The sequence below is a fragment of the Carassius gibelio genome, chromosome A23 (assembly GCF_023724105.1).
Source record: "Carassius gibelio isolate Cgi1373 ecotype wild population from Czech Republic chromosome A23, carGib1.2-hapl.c, whole genome shotgun sequence".
NCBI classification, from domain to species: Eukaryota; Metazoa; Chordata; class Actinopteri; order Cypriniformes; family Cyprinidae; genus Carassius; species Carassius gibelio.
Genome location: NC_068393.1, coordinates 3,333,358 through 3,345,369, shown reverse-complemented (window position 1 = coordinate 3,345,369; position 12,012 = coordinate 3,333,358). Strand labels below are relative to the sequence as shown.

Here is a 12,012-nt window from a genome sequence, read left to right as displayed (position 1 = left end):
TTGGGTTTGAGTCTTTCATTTTGGTGGCATGTATGCACTGCAGGCTAAATATTGGTAATTCATCATGGAGCAAGTTATTTCATTTTCTATATTTTCGCACTCATCTCAGCTCCAGATATAAACATGGTGTTTGCAGATAGTCTTATCCTCTGCTCACACGGGCCAGCCCTGTGATGATCACATGACCCAGCATGCTCCTGGAGCTCTCACTGCTCAGTACAAACATCAGAGGAAAGACATTATCAGACGTTTATGGTTTACAGTGCCAGTGATGCCTGATTCAAGAAGCATTTGCAAGAAAAAACACTTGTGGATGTACTTCTCAGCCTAAAGCCAGGATGATTATTACACATATTACACAGCTGCTTTCAATCACATGCTTTAAGGTAAGTCTTACATCCATTATCCAAACAGAACTGAAGAGAATGCAGATATTTTAAGTGTGACTGAAGTTGCACGTTGTGTGGTCCCTGTATGTACACAACAAGAAAGTACTCTAATAAAAAAAGTTTGGAACTACAAACTTTTTGTATAATGTTGAATCAGGCATTTCTGCTCAGAGGTCTGCCTGTTGTCTTGAGTTATTTTAAGACTTTATCCAAACTATCCTTCTCTCTGGTAGAATCCAAAATGCTACTGACATGATGAACAGTTTTCCTCAAACTGTTGACAGATTTCCTAATGAAACAGAAACAAACTGAGGGTGAACATCTAGTTATACATTTTTATCTATGAAAACCGTTTACTTTTTGATAAACTTCTGCATTTCATTCTACAGTTACAGTGTTTATTGTCTTTTCAGTTGTGTACATACAGTATAGTAAAAATAACTTTATTAAAATAGCTTATTAAGCTTGTCTCTACAATGTTGGCTATAAATCACAAGCTGCTTACACAAAGAGCTGTCCTCGACACATTTAGAAATCATATGCAAGTTTTGTCTCCTACATTGTGGGTAAAAATCCACCTCACCCAGCTCTTTTGTTTTCTTGTCCTATATCCACTACAATGTGAACAAAGTCTTTAAAGGACTCAGACTGCATGAGGGAAAGTATCAAACTTTTTCAGACCTTTTTGCAAACCTGTTTGACCGATTCGATCAAGAGACTAGACCTTTGCATACTAGTTTTGGTTCAAGTTTTAATCACCTAATACAGGGGTGTTCTGTAGAAAATATCCTTCTCCTGAAGAGCCACTTTCCTGGAGTTTAGCTATATGGCGATTTCTATAGGACAAGGACTTAGCAGTACCCTATTAAAGTATAAATTAAAAAAGTACAAATTCGGTTGACCAACTTAGCGTCTATTTAAGCTTACAGTGCAATTTATACGCATAATAATACACAAAATGCCCTATTTTACTACTTTAAATTATTTTATTAGCAATCTTTATTTATGTATGCTATTTATCAACATTACTCTGATGTTGCCTTAGAATTTGAGAAAAAAAAGTGGCTTAGGATTCTTAGGAGGTATTATAGTTGAAAGGGTCATATGATCCAATTTCAAGTTTTACAAGCTGTTAGTGAATAGATAAGATCCCTAAAGTTGCAAAGACTAAAGTCTCAAACCCAAAGAGATATTCTTTATAAAAGTTAAGACTCATCATGTCCTCCTAAAATGCCTCGTTTAAACACGCTCCCACATGTCTACATGATGTGGGTAGATTTGCATTACGTGCACCCAAATGTTCATGCAAAGAAAGAAGGTGTTATTCTTATTCTTGCTTTAGTTTTTTTGCTGCTGCCTTCATGTCGTAGAGACGAAACTACTTTGTTCTTCCGAAAGAGGACACAACTAGAAGTCAGTGGTTAAGTTGTATTAACAACACTGTTCCAGAACAGTTCAACCCAAATATTCAGATGTGTTCAGCACATTTTACGAAGGACGAGGACTGTTTCCTGAGAGAGTAGCCTACAATGCCGGTGTTCTGACAAATAAAGGATTTGCCACTGATGATTCAAACGTGAGTTTTGAGCAGTGTAGCAGTGTTTGTTGCTTGTCATTTCTCCGATCACAAATGCATACATGGTTTTATGTTTACACATTGTTATACGCAACATGTAAAAAGACATTATAATTCATTATAATCTGTAATTATCTCCCCACTGGATTCAACAAATGCTTTGTTTGTAATGGGTTTTATTGGTTTTGCATCATCACACGGCATCAGTGTCACATGCTTGAGGTATTCAGCCAATCACAATGCACTGGATAGCTGACCAATCAGAGCAAACCCCACTTTTCAGACCGATGAGCTTTGTAAACATCGACGTGTTTCAGAAACCATAAACCATATAAACACACTGCATTACACCAAATACGCAACGTAATGTTGTTTTTTAGAAATGTCATATGCCCCCCCCCCCCACCCCCCAATTAAAATCATTACGGTAGGCTTACTGTAGCGGCTCCAGGTAAGCTCTGTCATGCCCTATCATGCTGCTGTGCTCAATAGATTTGGGAGGAGAACTCATCACATATGCTGTTGATTGAGTTCAACGTACACTTAATCAGGAACATTCTTTGTACTTGTTTAATTTCACTTTAGATACACAAATATAGCACAGACAGACAAGCCTTTCTGATGCTGAGAGCATCTATGTTACCTCTTTTCCACTGCCAAAATAATTAGAGGTTATGTAACAAGAAGACAACAGACTGATTCTATTCAGGCTTCAGATTTTTAATGCATAATTACTAGAAATAAAAGAGGTACTTATAACTCCCTGCCCCTGAATACGTGCTAAAATAATTGTTTTCTCACACACAGGATGCTCGTTAATTCAGGGTTGACTCTTCTCTTGTGCTCAGTCTTTGCACATGTTAGTTGCCAGTCCTGCGGGTGCAAGACTCTACCGTCCCGAGGTCTGAGGGTGGACTGCAGCTCGCAGGACCTGAGAAGCATCCCTCATCTTCCTGAAGAAACCACTGAACTCCTGCTGCAGAATAACCTCCTGACCACCGTAACTCCAGGGCATTTAGACCGGCTCCACCACCTGCAGCGGGTCAATTTATCCGGGAACCCCTTCCACTGCGACTGCAGCATCCAGTACTTAAGACAATGGCTACAGAGGAATAAAGCTGTCTCTGTGATGCCGGTGTGTGCCAGTCCTACAGAACTGGCCCAGAGGTCCATCCATGAGCTCACTGATGCTGATGTCACATCCTGTGTCTCTGATCACTGCTTTGAGTGGGTTTATAATGTCATCCTATGCGTCATGCTTTGCTTTCTCATTGGTCTGCTGCTGTGGTGCCTGCAGCTAGCAAGAAACTCTACGTTTATTCTGGGAATTGATGAGAGACACCGGGGATTTGAGGCAGAATCTCTTCGATCGCTCAAACCCAAACACCGAGTGAGGATGAGGTGCAGTATCGGGTCACTGAGCACAGGGACCGGTGACATGGACAAGCCTTTACTCAACATGGACATCCTCCCTCAGATACTGGACATCCTGCACAAACAACACAACATTAAGATTAAAGTACCGTGAAGAACTGAACCGTGTTCTTACCTCTTTAATTGTGTGTAATAATATGCTTTCATGATATGTAACATGGATGTGACTTGATATTAGGAAATTATAAATCTTGCCAGATACATTTATATTTTGCTTTCTAAATTGTATTTTAGTTATTATATTGTGTTAAGAAATAAATAAATAAATAAATACAACAGTCAGTGAGGCAAGTGAGGCTTTCTTTGGGACACGGTGCTTCTCACCAGGGCCCACTTGTTAAAAAAGTTAGATCCAGATCAGAATGCTCTAGATTTGGAAATCCCAGTTCTGCTATATTGGATCAGGTAATCTGTTTTACTTTTGTGCCAGTTTTTCAAATGCAACACACTTCTTCTGATTACCTAATTCAGATTTAAACCGAAATAAAAATGAATAAAAACCATATACATATTATATAGTTTTTAAAACTATAAAACTAAGACATATTAAATAATAATAATAATCAAGTTTAACTTTAAATTAAAACTTACATTTATATTTTGTAATTCAACTCATTCAGCATATTAATAAAAGCTCTATTAATCAATGATACTAAAATATGAATAGATGGGACATATCACAATGTAGGCTACTCAAAAAAACAGGTACAATACTCAGTGTTCACATTATATGTTTTTATTTTTAGAGACAGAAAACAGCATAATAATAAAAATAAGGAAATAAATAGAAACAGATATGCAATCAATAATAAGGGGTGCAATTATTGGAAACTATACTTGCTTTTTGATATTACACACTTTTTTTAAACCTTTCTTTTTTTTAAAGAGTTACTAGAGACTACGCTGGTTTCAGCTTCAGGTCTAGCTTCATATTCAGCTTCACTGCCAGCTTCAAACTGAGGAGGATCACTTTAGAAACAATTGCCTGCAAATTATTATTTATTTATTTTTAATCTGCAAGTTGTTATGCATGACTTAAAAATGCACAAGACTTGTATTAAACATAAAGTTAAATATTATTTTTATATGGTCTTTTATTTGTTGCCTTCTGAAGTGGTTTGAGTGATTGGACTGTAATTCATCTATTTTAACCCTTTGAGCGGTGTGGTCCCACATGTGGGATTTTTATTTCTGTGCCCCTGGTTGATGACATGGAAAGCAAGTGTGTGAATATTTTAAATGAAAAAGGAAAAACTAAATAAAAGCGATTGATCTGTCATAGAGTGTTTTCGTAGCTGCTGTGTGTCACATGACAAGTATGACGTGTTGCCATGGAAACATGTTTATTTCTTTTTGAATATCATACGCCCTCCTTTCCCTACAGCCTTTTCTACTCCTGCCATCTAGTGGCCAAATGATACATCTGTAGACTAAACTGTTCCCTCTTCTTCAGAGCATAAACATTGAAATACAGTCTTAGAACACTATAACACAATGCACTGATGCATTAACACGCTCTGAACATGAGTAATAAGTAATTACAGCAGGACTGGAAGTGTCATTCTGTGTTCACTTCATGCATTAAAGGATGTTTCATAGTATGTTTCATGGTCATATTATTTAGACTAATCTCAGGAAACAACTAAAATGACTATACTCAGCTTGTTTCAAATGATGAACTTACCCAGCAGCCTTTAATCTATAACAAAAGTCCTTTAACTCTGCTGATTTAAGAAAGACCCGTTCAATGTTAATGCTCTTGAACCTGAATCTTTAAGATTGGTTCACTTGAAACCCCACCACAGACGTCACATTGTGTTTGACATCGGAACAGGTCTTTGTGTCTGTGCTGACATGCTCCAGTACACGGTTCAAAAGGTCTAACCATGTGCTAGATAGTATGTGGTGTTGCCAGGAAATTATGCAGGAACTTTTAAACCGTTTATTTCCAAGGTTTCTCTTGCTGAGTTGAAAGAAATGTTACAACACTGTGATATTGTATTCTGCCCCATTAGCTTGTGGGCAATGCTGTATATACTGGAATAACACAATACTATATCATATTGGATGCCACAGAAATTCAGCAAAAGACTATTGTGTAAGATAAGTTCACACAATCCCTTGGTGCAATTTTTAAGATAAATTGACAAGACAGTGGTCACCCTGCACAATTGTTTAAAACTAGGTTCTAGTTCTTTGCATATTTTTGTCTTTACCAACCTTTCTCTGTGTGTGAGTCACCTATCTATCTCAGAGTCTGCAGTTGTGTTGTATTTCAAAGGGTTGTATACGACCTCATATGAATAACACAACAGGCAGACTAAACATATACACATGCCAGTTCTTCGTGTGCCTTTGGATGTGAGAAGATAAGCGAGAAGACACAGGTGTATCCTGTGCTGAAGTCTGAAACCTGATGTGCTTATAAATTCTCCTCCCCCTTCAAATCTGTCATAATTTTAATTTGTTTTACATTTGCAGTTACATATATCTACAGGGCATCTTGCTTTATTAATAATTATGAATGTCTTAATCAAACTTTTACAACATAAGGGCAGATCCCCTGAGCTCAGCCTATGATGCTTGAGTGATCAAGAACATCCCAATGTACAAATGATCTTTCCTTTAGTTCCTCCGTCCTCATTTTCTTACTTTGCATCGTTCCCTCAACATTTAAGAGCGGTGGAGCTGAGACACAAGGAGAGGATTCGGAGAGAAAGAAATGGTACAAATAAGAAATGAGAAGTACTTTCTTTCACTCAGCACTCATTTTGATACTGTTGACCACAACACTTTCTTGAAAATTATGCTGGCATAAGTGGAATTGCATTGGCATGTATTAAATGTATTTGTCTGACTGTAGAAATAAATGAAGAGGTGTCATAATCACAAGATCAGAATGGAGTGCCACAAGGCTCAGTACTAGAATTGTTACTGTTCACCTTGTTCATGCTCGTTTTGGAGATATTATTAAGAAACTAGGAAATGTAACGCTGACAATATGAGGTTTTATATTTCCTCAAGACCAGACTAAACCTGCCATTTCGTAAGCCATTGATATATAAAAAATATATGACTTTCTACTGCTTAAAAAAAGTCCATCATCTGCTTTAATTTGCCTGCAACGAAGAATATTGTTTGATGCACCTGTTTTTGCAAAGATGAATGTCAGACTTTTGCTAAATGTTGTTTTCCCACAGGAATTGGATAATGCTTTATGGTGGACATGCTTGCTTATTACTTTGTGTTCATGTCCTGCAACGTTTGTTTCTGTGTGAAGACTCTGTACAGCCCATTCCTGTGATGTATCTAAAACAATCTCTTTTACTTTTATGCAACACTTTCAAGACCTCATATTTAAAGCTGAAGTGTGAACATACCTCTGCAGACACAAGAAGTATCAATTCATTAGTTTTTGACTACTCAAAATTCTGTACATTTTGAATTAGTTGTACTTTTCTGTAGATAAAACTGAAATGCTGCTTGGCTGCTTCACAAAAATGGGATGTTTTTTTATACTTTGTCCCATAAGACAGTGCTGCACCTGTAAACATTTTTCTGTTGCTTAATAAACCAATAACACAAATACAATTCTCTGTGTTATAGACATTACATAATTTGATTACATTTATTTTTTTTATACTTTGGGATCTCGTGAATCATTTCTTCATCCAGCGATGCAAAACTTGTGCCACAGGTCTTCATGTGCCATCACCCATACCCTCTTTATCTTACTAGCTATATCTCTGCAAGAATAACAGAAAAATGCGTAAACATGGCTCTTAAGTAAGTTTTGTCTGCTGGAAGTTTAGAGGTCCACTTGCCCTGCATGCATTCATGTTTATATATACAAATTATAATTGTTAATTTTTGCAAAAACAATTACTTTTTTACTGTTTGCCTACAAAACTACCACTGGCTCTGCACCCATTTACCTAAATTCGTTACTTCAGTCTTATGTGCCTCTAGAGGCTTGCGTTCTGCAAGTGAACGTCGCTTGATTGTGCCATCCCAAAGAAGCACAAAGTCACTTTTACGGACTTTTAAATTAAATGTTCCTCCTGGTGGAATGACCTCCCCAACTCAATCCGAGCAGCTGAGTCCTTAGCCATCTTCAAGAATCTGCTTAAAACACTAGCTTGCTCTATTCTTTCTATTAATTATTTTATTTAAAAGCCCTTGCTATGTGTACTGCGTTTAAGCTAACTGAGACTTGTTATAGCACTTATATATAATTGCTCTTGTTGTTTTTGATTGCCTCCACTGTCTTCATTTGTAAGTCACTTTGGATAAAAGCATCTGCTAAATGACTAAATGTAATGTAAATGTATTATGTAATCTTTATTTAAAAATACTTTATGAACTCATTTTAAAAATCAAAATCATTTAACATTAATTTGTTTTCTTTATAAAGAAAAACTACAATAATGACTAGAAATAACAGTCGAAATACTTCTAATTGCTGGATGGCAAAGCAGATAAAATGGCATGAATTCGCAATGCAATTAGATCTTTTTTGCTCTTAATTTGAACAGACAGTTTGTCTACAACAACAACTGTTAAAGTTTTAGCCTGATGAAGATTTTAGATGCAAAAGTCTCTCTTTGCTTCTGACCTGTTTAAATGTGTACTAACCCTTTCAGAGCATGTTGACTATTAATTGGGCCAACTGTGTCTACTATGGGTGTATTTGCTTTAAATTATTATTTATTTTTTTTAAATAAAAATTAATGTGGGGAAAAAAGTATATATATAAGTTTATTTTAAAATTTCAGCCCCAACTAATGCCAAACGCACACTTGAAATAAACTAAACTATTTCATTTTTCTAAGCAATAACAATTATGAATACAGGCAAAATCCTCATCCTCCTCCAACTTTATTGACAGTTTAAAATTACATATCTATGTTCTAGGACTTAAGTTGCAATTTCCTTCCGACTTAAAAACTGAGTACAAGCAATGATATTCTAACAGTAGTCCAAGTGATATTGTACAAAAATATCTGATTTCTGTGAAAACATTCTTTTTTGCAAAGTGTTGCTGATTTCACGTCTTCCACTATTGTACTGGATAATTTAAGGTAGAAAGGACTAAAATGACTCCGTAATATTCAGCATTAACAAGCACTGTTTGCTGAACCCTCAAACATGACTTTGAAAAAAGTCAAACTAAATAAAATAAAAAATACAAGAAAGACGACTCAAAATGTATGATTTCTGGAAGTCAAATTAATTCAAATATACCAATATAACATTTCCTTGTAGACACACACACTTTGCTGTGAGATGCTAGTGGGCACCAGATCATAATGGACTTCCTGCGATGAAAATGGTCTTTCTTAAGCCTGCTTTTTTCTCCGTATAACCATAAAAAAAAAGAAAACAAAACACCATAATTGAGCCTTGGCCTGACTTCTCTCTTACATTTGATCTAAGGTTCACTTCCGTGAGCCCAGAGGTTCCCTGTGGCGCGGGATGTCCCAGTAATGGATCTTTTCACCAGTGGCATGGAAAGGGGTCCCTTAACAAAGCATCATTCATTTCACTTCTACCTAAATCAACATTTCCTTTTAAATGCAATATGATTTTTTTTACCCCTTTTCTTCATAAAGGAAAAACAAAACTCAAAGCTGCTCACTGGCACGGGAAAGGCCTCTGTTTGCCAGCTTTTGGCCAATGAAGAGGATTCAGAGAAGAGAAACAACCATCAATCAGGAAAGGAGGGGCGACAGAGGAAAGAAGTTACGCAGAAGCTTCAATGGTGCATTCTCTCGCCAGGTGACCGGTCTTGCCGCAGTTGTAGCAGTTCACCTCAGTCGCCTTGCTGCACTGCACTGCCACGTGACCAATCTCACCACACCTGCAAAACAACACACATTTTAGTCTGCCACTCAATTCAAAGCCTTCATCCAGCATTCAGGTCTGTTTTTCAGTCTTAAAAAGTAGTAATCATTTATTCCAAAATATAAACGGTATCATTTCCTCTCATTCATGTTGCTATGTCTTTAGAAACACAGGTTCTTAAAAAAAACAAAAAAAAACAAGAGAGCCTATAATGAAAACATCTGTAGCACGCACTCACATGGTGCATTGTGTTCAGAAACTACACAGAAAAGAAACTTATGCGCCATGAATCTGGACATTAATATTAAATATTTTTTTATTTTGGGGTGAACAACTTCTTTAAATGCCCAGCTCTGATTGGACTTACCGGTAACATTTCACCTTGTCACACAGCTTCTGGATGTGTCCAAACCCCCCGCAGGAGTAGCACTTCTGCTCGTTGGCGTGGTCACAGTCGCGTGCCACATGACCGGCTTTGCCACAGTTGTAGCAACACTGCTCTCTTTCCTTTTTGGGTTCTTTGCAGTCTCTGGAAATATGGCCACTCCTGTGGCAATTGTAGCATGCTGTATTTGAAGCAGGGAAAAGTTTTATTAATGTAGATTACAAACAATGCAACAGATCTTTAAGTTCTTACTAATCAAAGCGTAGTGAGGCAGAGCATCTTACCATCCTCAGTCTGTTCACAATCTCTCGCAATGTGGCCCTGCTCTCCACACCTGTAACAGAACAGATCTACGAAGAGAAAGAGCAACATACTTAGACTGAATCTGTCTAGAAGCAGCGCTATGTAAATAACTCAAGAAGTCCTACCCTTTCCTCGTCCCCGGCCCCGGCCACGACCTCGACCAGCATTAGGACAGTTCTTGATCCAGTGTCCAGAGCGGCCACATCCAAAGCACTCGCTGGTACTCATGTCCATTATCTGTGGAGATAAAGCCACAAACTCTGATTTAATTCATGTGAACCATAAATTTGGGTTCATTTCCACTGTGACATTTTTATTACATTTAAAGAAGGGTTCATATATTTGTGATCACTGTATTCATATACCATGCAGTCCACACAAAAAAACAACAACAATATGGGACAATCACTGGAATTGCACATTTATGACACCCATTAATAACTTGATTATTTCCCAACTGTCCAAACAAACATAAAATCTAAAACTTTTCAATCTCATAGAAAGCATCTATTGTAAATGGCATATGTGTCCTAGCACCAACACTACTGCTGAAGAACAACAAATAATTAACAGGGTTTTCACAGTAAAAACAAACAAATAAACAAAAAACTATAAACACTCACTGTTTTTACCAAAGTTTCATGAAGGCCAAAACACCTACAGTAATGGTTTAACACCTGTACTAATCAGATTACGCATCAGCCTTTGGAAATAATAGTACATAAGCTAATTTGCTTTCATCGGGGACACACTAGCAGAGTATGCATATGAAATCTGCATGTGTTTAGAGATGCATAACGTTAGCTGTTAAATGACACATGACTGAAGGACAGTCACATGTTAATGCTCTACAGCCTTAGAACCTCAACACTGGGCCTCATCATGCATTTTCACACAAAGATTTCACACAAACACTCAACTCTATCGCTATTCTGTCGCGATGTGTGTATTCATGAGTTGCTGTGGGTTTTATTTTTGGAACTGCACATGAGCACGTGCACTTACATGAGACTTTCCCGCGCAGCCACGAGCTACTGCAGGCCTCAGCTACCTTAACGCGCGATTAAACACACTCAATGCACACACGAACACTGCGGTTAACATAATCACAACTGGTATTTAATATGTAGCGGATCATGGAGTTAATATGGACAAAATCCGTTGGAAATGTGGGCTTATCGCTGACAATATGTGTACTCACCTATAGCGGAACACTAGCCTGTTAGCTGTGACTCACTGCTGTTTACTCCTCCCTTCAGCGCTGCGCATGAATCCACTGAGCGACAGATACAGTAGCCAATAAGAGACCCCGATTCAGAGTGTGGTGACCAATGAGGATCGAGTGTCTGGAGACGCCCCTCCATTCTGTCCAATCACTGATCGAAAAGAGACACTGTCCTGCCCACAGCAACAAGAAGTTGAAATGTTCAGAACGGAACATTATAGTTCTGCTTTCTGTTTTTGTCGAGTTCTGCAGTCTATAATAATGTACACAGAGAACTACTGAAATAGAAAAAACACGTTTAGCAGGCGGTGCGCTATTCCAAAAATACACATCGGTTCGCTCAGGGCTCGTAGCTTCCTAAGCGCTGGTCTAGGATCAGCTCTCTAGAGTCAAACCTAGTAACGTTAGCTAAATCTTTTTAAAATAATAGGAGTGGTATGCGGTCGGACTTCAGCAAAGCCCTGAACTGAACACACTGCTCTTACCGTCTATGGCTCTTACTCTTCCGGCCAGGGCATAAATAGAAGAGCAGTATTCAAACATATTAATTTATGAAATTATTAATTTTAAAGTAAAGTTAGCCTATTAAAAACCCATACTAAGCATTTAAAACGATAAAAGGGTGTATTTTAAAAACAACATCCATATCCACAAAGTCCTAATACTCTAACTTTTAGCTTCATACAGTACTTACTGAGTGCGCTGCCTCCTTTATTTGCTACAAACACGCAATCCTTAATTCTTTTGGAAAAACAGACAATGATTGTTCATTTTCATGACTTTTCGTTAAATTATACCTACGCAGCAACATGGCAACTCGCTGAATGTTTTTAAATTATATTTCAGAATAATTCAT

At 37.5% G+C, this 12,012-nt stretch overlaps 2 protein-coding genes across 4 annotated transcripts; one reads left to right on the top strand and one right to left on the bottom strand.

The window, feature by feature from the left end:
* Positions 1-205: 205 nt before the first annotated feature.
* Positions 206-4,678, top strand: LOC127944712 (platelet glycoprotein IX). Its single transcript, XM_052540913.1, has 2 exons — positions 206-386; positions 2,773-4,678. Exon 2 carries the CDS (start codon positions 2,774-2,776, stop codon positions 3,491-3,493), a length of 720 nt encoding a protein of 239 aa, XP_052396873.1. The 5' UTR covers positions 206-386; position 2,773; the 3' UTR covers positions 3,494-4,678.
* A 3,580-nt stretch (positions 4,679-8,258) lies between these two features.
* cnbpa (CCHC-type zinc finger, nucleic acid binding protein a) lies at positions 8,259-11,995 on the bottom strand. Of its 3 annotated transcripts, none has more exons than XM_052540921.1 (5): positions 11,851-11,995; positions 10,057-10,168; positions 9,913-9,978; positions 9,611-9,809; positions 8,259-9,259 (listed from the first exon to the last, which is right to left on the bottom strand). In XM_052540921.1, exons 2-5 carry the CDS (start codon positions 10,163-10,165, stop codon positions 9,142-9,144), a joined length of 492 nt encoding a protein of 163 aa, XP_052396881.1. In that variant the 5' UTR covers positions 10,166-10,168; positions 11,851-11,995; the 3' UTR covers positions 8,259-9,141. The 3 variants fall into 3 exon arrangements, with proteins under 3 accessions (XP_052396881.1, XP_052396880.1, XP_052396882.1); XM_052540920.1 differs by lacking the exon at positions 11,851-11,995 and adding an exon at positions 11,133-11,297; XM_052540922.1 differs by lacking the exon at positions 11,851-11,995 and adding an exon at positions 10,937-11,101.
* Positions 11,996-12,012: the final 17 nt, after the last annotated feature.